The sequence below is a fragment of the Gordionus sp. m RMFG-2023 genome, chromosome 3 (assembly GCF_954871325.1).
Source record: "Gordionus sp. m RMFG-2023 chromosome 3, tfGorSpeb1-WG-v2, whole genome shotgun sequence".
NCBI lineage: Eukaryota > Metazoa > Nematomorpha > Gordioida > Chordodea > Parachordodidae > Gordionus > Gordionus sp. m RMFG-2023.
Genome location: NC_088777.1, coordinates 42618404 through 42629671, shown reverse-complemented (window position 1 = coordinate 42629671; position 11268 = coordinate 42618404). Strand labels below are relative to the sequence as shown.

The 11268-nt window shown below is 26.3% G+C and overlaps 2 protein-coding genes across 2 annotated transcripts in view; one reads left to right on the top strand and one right to left on the bottom strand.

Annotated features, from left to right (window-relative positions):
• The first annotated feature begins 3621 nt into the window (after window positions 1–3621).
• On the top strand, window positions 3622–8017 carry LOC135926991 (cyclin-dependent kinase 1-like). The gene is made up of 6 exons (XM_065462925.1): window positions 3622–3664; window positions 3706–3862; window positions 3907–4030; window positions 4285–4448; window positions 7648–7789; window positions 7916–8017. The coding sequence occupies exons 1-6, from the start codon at window positions 3622–3624 to the stop codon at window positions 8015–8017; spliced, it is 732 nt and encodes a 243-aa protein (XP_065318997.1).
• A 527-nt stretch (window positions 8018–8544) lies between these two features.
• LOC135926990 (DNA-directed RNA polymerase, mitochondrial-like) overlaps window positions 8545–11268 on the bottom strand; it is a 33060-nt gene continuing 30336 nt past the window's right edge. Inside the window, exons 28-34 of the mRNA XM_065462924.1 lie at window positions 10256–10381; window positions 10145–10197; window positions 9919–10017; window positions 9409–9481; window positions 9149–9240; window positions 8749–8834; window positions 8545–8704 (exon numbers count right to left, since the gene is read on the bottom strand). Of these exons, the coding sequence (XP_065318996.1) occupies window positions 8655–8704; window positions 8749–8834; window positions 9149–9240; window positions 9409–9481; window positions 9919–10017; window positions 10145–10197; window positions 10256–10381 (579 nt within the window). The 3' untranslated portion in view covers window positions 8545–8654. The remainder of the gene's footprint in view (window positions 8705–8748; window positions 8835–9148; window positions 9241–9408; window positions 9482–9918; window positions 10018–10144; window positions 10198–10255; window positions 10382–11268) is intronic.

The following is an 11268-nucleotide window of genomic DNA, read 5'->3' as shown; positions in this document are numbered from 1 at the left end:
GACAAAAAAATTATATTAGTAATATACAGGTCAAATATAATCTCAATACATGGGTGCATACTCAATAGAAAATTATTTTATAAAACGATATTTTTAATGTTTTTTCTCTTAATTTATATATTTTTTTAGATTATAATTTATGCTTCAATATAGATATTTTTTTAATATTATGAAAATTCTTATATGAAGAATAATTAAGGTGTACAATTTAAAAAAATTTTTTAATATCTAATATTTATTTTAAATAAACAAGTACGCCTTACTTTTTTTTAATAGCGAGTAACATGTTTTTTTTCACAAAGTAACGAGTAAGGATAGCACCTTCTTTTTTCAAACGTAAATAATGATGCGTTTCTTTTTTGAAGTAATGTGTTTACAACATAAGATTTTTGAAAACGATTTCGTATTCTCTCTTTTAGATTATTTCAAAGATTTTTGTTTTAAAATTTTTTTGAAGATTTTTTTCAAACTCTAATTGGTATTTAAAATATTTATGTTTATAAATAAGTGCTAGGTCCAAATATAGAGAAATTTGTCAATGGCACTGCCCGAATTATAATAATTTGTCCTTTCTTTTTAATATCTGGTAATTTGACGGTAGTTTCGGGCGTTAACTGTCTTTTGCCACCGACCTTTTATTTCGAAAATCACATTCTAAATTGATTAACAAGAAAAATTATACAATAATAGATCTAAATTATGAATAATTGTAATTATGCCATACAGATCGAAAAAATGTCGGGCCAATCCAGGAACGTTGTATATGCATACACTTTAGGGAGGGGGCGCAGGGGCTTGAGCCCCCTCAAAATTTTGAATATTTCTTTATACCACGGAAAAAAGCTTAATTAGCTTTAAAAAAAGGTAATTTTCGCTAAATAAATAAAAGAAGAAAATTTTAATGTTAACTAAAAAAATAGGGGGGGGGGGGGGGGTAATTTTAAAATTAATAATTTTCTGAGCCTTCTGAAATTATAAAGGCTAGTGATGCCCCTGCAAGGCCTTAGTATCACTGCGCTATTATTGTTAAATAGTTCTTTGGTGTTAATTTGGTCGACGTCTACCGGTATTTTTGATGTATAGCATATTTCCCCTATATTGAATAAAGAGAGTGTGTCGTTTATTACTATATTGATGTGAGTAACGTCACATACGCGTATCCTATTGTTTCAGTGTACATTGGAACTTTATTGTTCAGTTGCATGATTACATAACAATTTTTATTAGTTTACTAGTCTAATTAATAGAATTCTGACATTTGTTTAATTTATTTGCTAAAGTGAAATATGTTTCTTGGGAAAGATTGCGGTATTGTCCTATTACTATAATCTACACCATGTATAGAGCTTTTTGATTTCTATGCATGCACTTAGTAATAATTTAGTTAATTTATTACATGTATTGTCACTCTGAAGTCTAATTGTAAAATATGATATCCATTGCCCATGGTATATCCTTAAATTATACTTGAAGCTGTTTTATGAAATTTTGTACATTACATCAAACACTATAGATTAAAGAAAATATAGAAAAATTCTCATGGCATGGGTAGTATAATATATTAATATTTATTATTACCACTCCATATAAAAAAAATGACCGGAAATATAACTTACTAGTTTGCTTGTTTAGTTTCTATAATATACAAGGCTGGTATTGTTTTAGACTTTAAATATATTTTATGACATTTCTGGACAATCCATTTAATTTAGTGATTCCAAACCTTGCCATTTTCAGTACCTCATTCCATGATATTCGCCATTTGCTTTATAATAGGTCAATATCAATCATAAATTCAGATGAATGTCCTATTACCCCGTATTTGATTCCCGTTTGGTCTTGTAATCAAAATCTTGCCTAGATCAAAACCCATTTTATATACTTTCTTTATATTAGGATTATAGCTTGAGAGAACGGCAGCAACTATTTCTGCATTCGAGTTTGTCGCATCTAGGATAGATATAGATTGATTACAATCTTGCTGATATCCGTCTGTCTGGCTCCTATTATAACCTGATTTGATAACTAATGCCAGCATCTATATAATAGATGGGGTGGAGGGGAGGGGTAAAATTTTTGCCTCTAATTTATTGAAGGAGGGGGGGGGGGGTATATGCTAGGAAGGTAGACTAGAAGAGTAAGATAGGGGTAGGGTAAATTTATTGAAAGGTTATCAATTACATTTTAAGATAAAATAGGGCAAAATATATTGCTGTAAAGATTTATTTAATACTTTTATTCTTGACCTATTAAAATATGCTAATATCGTTAAACATTGACCATACTATATCCATATAATTATAATAACTATTTTCCAAACAAAGCTTATTTTTGGATAATTTTATGCAATATTTAGAAATGTAATTTAAAATAGACCTTCAATTGGCAAGCTGATATTCGTGCCAAACAATATACTATAATTAATGCATTCTTAGGAAATGAGAGGAGGAGTTTTATGTCTAATTCGATATAGGTTTTTGAAAGGGACTTGCCTCCAATAAATATTCTATCATGTAGACACTGTCTATACCTATTGTCGATCTCAAAATGTAGATATGGTTTCTCTGGAATAAAAAATTTTTTATGTTACGAAGATGCATGGGTCTCATAATCATGTTTTGTTGTCTCATCTCGGATATTTTTGGTAGCGTAATGTTATTAAAAGCTAAATTCGGGATAATTTTAAAATCGGTCTGATTAAGATTTTAAAAATAATATTATGGAAGCTTAAGATCTTCCTATGGATGGCAGAAAGATTTGGACATCTATTTGATAAATCTTGTGGCTTACTTAATATAATTTTTACTAAAATCTTAATCGAGCCATTTTTTAAAATAGGCTAAAATTGGAAGTTTGAACAATTCTAGCGTAGCACATCTGCAGCGTCGCCAGGTAATATCGTATTGATTATATTGTCAGCATAAAAGGGAACTTATTGGTTGAGATTTAATATACCACATCGAGACCACTTTATTGATAATTAACTATAAACCAATTTAACCATCGTAGAGTTAATTGATCAATGGATATTGTTTCAATTTGTATGAATTAGACCAGATTATGCTTAAACGGGATTTCTTCCTGTTAAATTAATTATCATAATTATATATAGCCATTTTTATTTATCTGCATGCAGCATATGCTCATTTTATTTTAATTCAGTAAAAGCACCCTACTCAAAATACCTATAAAAACAAGTTTAAGTGAGAAATAAACTCCGAAAGAGGATTTACTAGTGCAAAATCAAATAAATTAATTTAAGGAATGGGGTGGGGGCGAATATGATGCAATTTTTTGAATTTAAAATCTACTACAGTAGATAGATGATTAAACACTGAATTTAATTATTTATAAAAAATATATATTTTTCTAATTATAAGATTCATCCCCATTCAAATTTATATTAAAATTGATCATTTATATAGATATTAAATTAATCTATAATTAATTTAATCTTATCTTCATAGCTATTTCACAATATAGAATGATATTAATACCTAACACTTTTCTCAAAATTAAAAATAGATGAATCAACTCCACCTAAACCGGTCTTTTTAAATTTGAAATTTTAGAACCTAAGCCAAACAACTAGCAATTATTAAATGCGTTATTGATTGATTAATGTCGACTGACGCTTACATAAAAATAGAGAAAATAGGAGAAGGTGCAATTGCAATGTTTATTATTTTACATATTAAATATTAGGTACATATGGTGTTGTTTATAAGGCAAAAAATAAATTGACTGGCCAATATGTTGCCCTGAAAAAGATAAGATTGGAGGCTGAAGATGAAGGTGTGCCATCTACAGCAATTAGAGAAATTTCGTTTTTGAAAGAATTAAAACACCCAAATATTGTTACGTATGTTTATTAATAATTTTTATAATAATTTAATTATAATATAGATTGGAAAGTGTATTATTAGATGAAAAACGTCTTTTTTTAGTTTTTGAATTTTTATCAATGGATTTAAAAAAATATTTAGATTCAATACCTAAAGGGGAAGAATTGGATCTCAAATTAATTAAGGCATATTGTATAAAATAATTTTTTTTGAATGTCTTTTAGAGCTACTTATACCAAATATTTCTTGGTATTGTATTTTGCCACAAACGAAGAATAATACATCGAGATTTAAAACCTCAAAATTTATTAATTGATGAACATGGAGGTATTAAAATTGCTGATTTTGGATTGGCTAGAGCTATTGGAATCCCAATTAGAACCTTAACACATGAAGTTAACCTTTATAATTATTACTTATATATTAAATAAATTTTAAGGTAGTAACACTATGGTACAGAGCACCTGAAATACTTTTAGGATCAGCCAAATACTCAGGAGCAATTGATATTTGGAGTATAGGATGTATATTTGCAGAAATGATTAATATGAAGCCTCTTTTCCATGGTGATTCAGAGATTGATCAGCTTTTTAGGATATTTAGGTAATCTTATTTTATTAATTAGTTTTATAAAAGAATATTTGATTTGTATGAATATATGAATTTATTTTTAATCACTAATAAAGATTAATTAAAACCTTTTAGGAGGGCAAGTCATTCTTCCCATTTAACTACCACTTTTGAAAAAAAATATTTTTATACCATTAATTTCATTGTAAGATATTTATATATTTTCATAAAATATGTAGAAAATATAATTTTTTTCTTTTAAATATATTTCATAACTATTGACTAGCTTTAGGATTTGATCAATAAAATAAGATTTTTGTGATTAATGATTGACCTAAACTAGCCCATCAATAATTTTATTAGCCTGGCCTGGTCCAAATTATTTTTATAGTGGAAAAATAATAATAATAGAAAAATATAGTATTGAACACTTTTAGAAGTTGAACAGATTTAACAATATCAAGTTGATGTAGTTCGCAAATATCTACCATTATTCATTAAAAAATAAATGACCTGAGCCCATTTATATTTTTATAGCAGCAGATTCAACTCTAGTTTGAGTTTTTTAAAGTTCAAGGAAAGTAAGGTCTGAGTAGATCTTCATGGACCAAAAGTTCTATTTGACTAGAGATGCACTGACACAACCTTTTTAGCTGATAACCAAAGCCTACAGAGTGGCAGACTGTCCATCATCAGTAAAATATAGGCTCAACCCTTGGTCTGAAAAATATTTATGTTATACTTCCTGTGGTGTCACAATTAGAGAATGAATGAAATATTTTCTATTAATTTTTCTTATTATATCCTACAATAAATCAGAGACCTGCAGGCCACACCTGAATTTTTTTTATACCCTGGCCTAGGCCTGAGAATTATTTTTAAAAAAATATCCAGGCTGGGCTGGGTCATATATCTTAAAGCACTATTATTAGCTATAAAAATTATAAATAAATAAAATATTTTAAAAATATCGTGGCCAGGCCATGCAAATGATACCTCTGCAGGTCTCAGCAATAAATTGAATACATCAAAGTAATTACTGAACATCCATAACATAAAAATTTTCTTCTCTATAACTTTTAAATTTTGGGGTGCAACAATCTTTAGACTGCCAGTATTAAATACAGAAATGTAGTGTCTATTTATTGAAAAAAAGTCAATATATTAGAGGTCTGCAAAACTTACTGACCCAACCCATGGGTTGGGTTAATTGATTTTTTTTTTTTGGATTTGGAAATATTTTTGTTATAGTCTTAAAATGTTATCAGTGGGTTAATTTAAAATGAGCTATATTTAAAAAATAAAAATGACTAAGGTGATAATTTTAGGTTCCCTTTTTTGACTGGCCAGAAGTGTGCAATTACTTATCTATAATCCTAGACTATATTATAAAACAAATATAATCGATTAAAAAAATTACACCAAATTGTTAGACTGGGACTGTTAGAACCGCATTGGAAGATTTATTGTGTTACCTTCTTACTTTTAATAAATTGTAAATAATATTATTTGAACAAATAGCTGTTGATAAAAATCATGTATTAAAAAAAATTGATATTTTGAGTTCATGAGATGTTCTATTTTATTTATTTTTTTGAACCCGAACCTGCTTTTAATGGGTCTCAAGTTTTCGTTGATGTTTATCATATTCAATTCAGATCCTTGTTTTTTAATTAACTCCCCTCCCCGTACCCTCATTAATTAAGATTTAGTTACATCACTATTTTCTAGTGCTGTAAACATTTCTAAAAAAACACGTTCAAGTTCACTTTCAAAAAAAACGCGTTCACGTTAATAAACCGTTCAAAATTTTATGATAAATTTTTTTTTAATTTTCTAATATGTCTTATATTTATTAACACAATATTAGCCATGTTAAAAAATAATATAGTTTTATTTTGATTATATTATATTAAATTTATAATTATATTATTTATAAAAATACTTATTTATAAAAATTCTTATTAATTTTTAATAACAATATTTTTCAAAATTTTCATCTGATAAACAGGAACGCTTGGCATTTAATAGGGCATTAGCTTTACTAAAAACGAGCTCAAGGGTAGATGAGGGGATTGTGGTATTATACTTAATAAATAACTCTTTTAACGTGGAGAATTTATTAAAAATGTTTTATTTGCTTCATAAGAGATAAGTTATCCTCCTCCAGTCCATTCTTTACTTCCTCGACAAAAAAAGGATATCTCGAAATTAACAGTTCTTGCATTATCATTTCTAGGGTTTTCAAAGCAATTTTTCAATAACGCTATAAGTTTATTTTTAATAGGTTCGTTCTGTGGAAGTTTTATCCATGGCCATTGAAGCTTGAATACTGGATGTATAATTGCAGAAAGAACATATTTATCTTCATATCAGAGTTGTTAAAAGATACTTTTTAAATGGATCTAGATACAGATACCACATTTTTATATCTAGATCCTTTAACAACTCTGCTTCATATATATGTTCAAATCTTTAAAAAAAATAAAATATATGTAATTAATTGAGAGTGATAGGTTTAATACCTTTTATTAATCCCATTTAATACGGCGTCTATCAATGGTTGACCATATTTGAGGCCACTAATTTTTTAATTTTAAAATAACTATTGTTATTGTTGGGGTCAAATATTCCAAATGCATTTTTTCTTCAAATTTAATGATTTTACTTAGTTATATTATATTATATAAAATATTAATATTACAATCAAATGTTGTTTTAAATTGGAACCTGAAGATTTTGACAATATAATACTTTTTGGGCACATTACACTTGGTAAGCATTGAATTAGTTCCTTCATATAGGATGTTATTGTAAAAAATTTATTATATTTGGCTAATTCATCTGATTTTGGATTTTCAGAATCAGATGATGAGGATTAAATAATAATATCCATGCTTATGCTAATCTATTAAATTAAAATATAAACAATATTCAAATTAATAAACTATGTGTTAAAAAAAATTGAAATGTGAAAAGGAAATACACAGCCGATTAAAAAATATAAATAATACTTTTTTTAAAAAAATTCGGAAATATTAAATTTTTTAAATAAAAATAAAAAGTATTTTTAAAATTGAACGAACGTTAAATTCGAACGCGTTCGTCATAAAAAAGGAACACGTTTAAAGTTCGTCAAAAATAAAAGGCATCATTTTTTTCAAAAAAAACGAACACTATTTTCATATATTTTAAATAATTTAACGAATTATCTGTTTTAAAACAAATTTAGAATTTTAAGTACTCCCAATGAAACAACATGGAAAGGTGTGACAAATTTACCTGACTTTAAACTTACATTTCCCAACTGGAAAAACTTTGCCTTACCTGGAATCATGAAGAATTCTGACGAGGAAGGACTAGATTTATTAAAAGTATAAAAATTACATTTTTAAATAATCATATGGTTGAATTTAACAATAGATTTTTATACTTTTATATTGAGACAACTACATTTTTATGCAGAAAAATTATAAAATAACTTCTTTTTTTACTGAAAGAAAACCCTAATATATGACCCAAGTAACCGAATATCCGCCAAACAAGCTTTGATCCATCCGTACTTTGATGATTTGGATAAAATGGCATATCCAGAAACTTAAATTTAAAAAAAAGATTTATAATCTACCATCTTGAATATTTATTTTTGTAACATAGAAAAAAAATTATAAAAGTGAAACTTTATTAAAGGTTTTTCTTGCCGTGTTTTAACCATTTCTAATGCTTATGAAAAAGGATGTAAAAAAAATCCCGTTAAAATTAAATCAACTCAAATAAATCTGCCATTTAATGTTTAATATCTTGATTTGATTAAAATTTTCCTCCTTTTTATTGTAGAAATAAAATACATAGTTTTTATATAAAAACTTTTAATTCCCGTAATTTAGTCTTAGTTTTTTTTATATATATTTAATTAAATATAATATGATAAATATATTCTTTGCATTTATCAAACGCATTTCTAAGAAATCGAGTATTATATATCAAGCATTCATATTCTTTATATAACTTTCTATTTTTTCATTTTTTTAAAAAATCACTAATTTATCTTAATGAATAAATGAATGTAAGCACACATTTCATCGGAATCACTATATATACAATAAAATTTATAATAAATTTCGTCATGGCTAACAAATAAATACTGTATATTTAACATTGTGTACAATAATTGGTAATAATTTCCTAATATTGCAAGAATAATTGAATAGTATTCTTTTAATATTTTCAAAGGATAGATCAACTAAAAAAGAAGGTCGATTTTAAAACATCGTCTATTTGTAAGGATCCTAAAACAAAAATTAATATTCATTTGATCTAAATTTTAGATAACCTTTTTGGGGGATCTTTTTCAATAATTGATTGAACTTGAGCATATCCTCAACAACGCCGCTTTTATTGAGGGATGAAGATATTTCTCTTATATTTTTTTTAAATTTTAAAATAGTTCATAAATCGTTTACATTCGATTAACTTAAAATTTAAAATATTTAGCATTAAATGCTTAAAAAAATCTAACGAAAGAGAATATTATAATAAATGAACATAACAAATTTTAATAAATAATACCACAATAGAGTTAGCAGTTAATAAAAAATGATAAAATAAAATGTGAATATCAATCATTCATTCTATCAATTTTTTTTTTGGCAAAAACAAAATTTTAAAATATTTATTAGGAACATGTATAGTATATTATATTTAAAATGAGCAATGAAATGTTTAATGTATACTCGTTGCTATAACTGTAATTTTCAACGAAAAATTGTGAAAGATTTTCAATTATTGGGTGCTTGTGGAGTAAAACGAATTGTTCTCGGCATAACTATATAATTTGTATATACTTAATACAAATTTTTATAAATTAACTTATCCAATACATATAAAATAATAAACAGACTAATCATACAAAAGTTAATATATAAGTTTTATAATTAATAATTTTAAATTTTAACAAATTCTTAAAAATATAAGAGGAAGACAATTTATTGACCTGATTCATAGTTTCAACGTGTGCCGGATGAGTCCAAAAACAATCATGAACTGCCACAAAATTTATACCGGCTCTTTATATAGTAATATTTAAATTTTTTATAATTCGCAAAAAAAATTAGTGTTATAGAAGAGATAAAATAAATATTTGTATGTATATAAAACATAATATTAATTTAATTTTAGATATATTATTTATACTATGCAGTAGTGTTGTTAAACGGCTCAATTTGAGCCGATTTTTAAAAACGGCTAACTCAATATTTTAGTCAGAAAAATATTGCCTAGCCTCGAGTCACTAATAAATGTCCAAACGTTTGTGCTATCTATGAGCAAAGTCGTTAGGGTTGCGTAATATTTTTCTGGATAAAATATTGCGTTAGCCGTTTTTAAAAATCGGCTCAAATCGAACCGTTTCACAAACTACTAGGCGGCATATTATATTTTATCAAATGACCCATTAAAAAATAATCCATGGGGTATATTTTTAAAAAAGGCGTGCAATGCATACTTTTGGCAATGTTGAGCAGTGAGCATCATATGAGTGGAATCTAAGGAATGGATAAAATTAGGAGGAAATGCATTTTTTTGTTTTCTCGTCAATGGTTTTCTTTTTAAAAATAATATATTATATTATACCAAAATATTAGCAAGATTCACGAAATAATTTCGAAAACCGATTCAAATTTGACTTTTATCTAAACAAGGGGTAAAAAAAATAATATATTAAGTAATACTCGAATAGACCAGATCTGAGTTGAAGGGAAGATGCAGTTTCATGCTGAAACCCCTAATATAAAAAATAACATTTTGATTAATATTGTTAACTTCTTTTTTTTAAATGAAACCTTGGGTAGAACCATCTGAGTCCTTTTGCTGTAAGGTTGAACGACAGGAAATCCGATAGGTGTCACCCATTCGAGGGTCAGGTTCGTGTTGGAACATATGAACTTTGCACAATCCGTAAACCAATCCTTCATTTAAATGATGAATGCTTTAAAATTATATGAATCTGCTCTTTAGTTTAAAGGTAAAATTTTATTAGTATTTCACAATAATTGATCGCCCAGTTTAACCATCATAGGTCACTCCATGTCAAATGAACAAGAAAATCGTATCGGACAACCCCTTTCAATTTCGATAAAAAATTCATAGGCACATATTTCTAGTAATATTCAAAAAGAAATTTTAGCTTATTAAGGTACAAAAATTGGCTTTTTTTAACCTTTAACTGATGTTAAATAATTAGTTTTAAATAAAAAGTTAAATTAGTTCGAATTGAATCTAATATTAATAACTAAGTCAATAATTGATAATTATGAGAGAAACATCTAAATTAAATGTTTTTAAATATTTGTTATCTTATGTCCGCAGAAAATTAATATTTCGAAATATTATCTTCATTTTTTCAATTTTTTTTTCTAACAATTTCTTCAATAATTAAAGCGGGTAGATAACTATTTTAATAATATAGCAAATAATGTGTAAAAACATATAGATAGCGCTATATATGAACATTTTAGTGCAATTTAAGGTTTTTTTCATTTCAAGGCATAATCTTATCTACAAATAATATCATGCACATTAAAAAAAAAATTTAATAAAATTTATTAGTTAACGTATAGCGCCATCTGTAGTTTTTCATACATCATACAAAAAAATTGAAGCTCATTCAAAATATTAATTTCAATTGACAAAAGATGACCAATATTTAAAAAAAATTAATTTAGATATTTCCCACATAATTATCAATTATTGACTTAGTAATATTTAGATTCAATATTGGAACTAATAGTTTCATTCAAAACAAAGCCGATTTTTGTACCTTTAATAACCAATATATCAGGTAATATAATTCCGA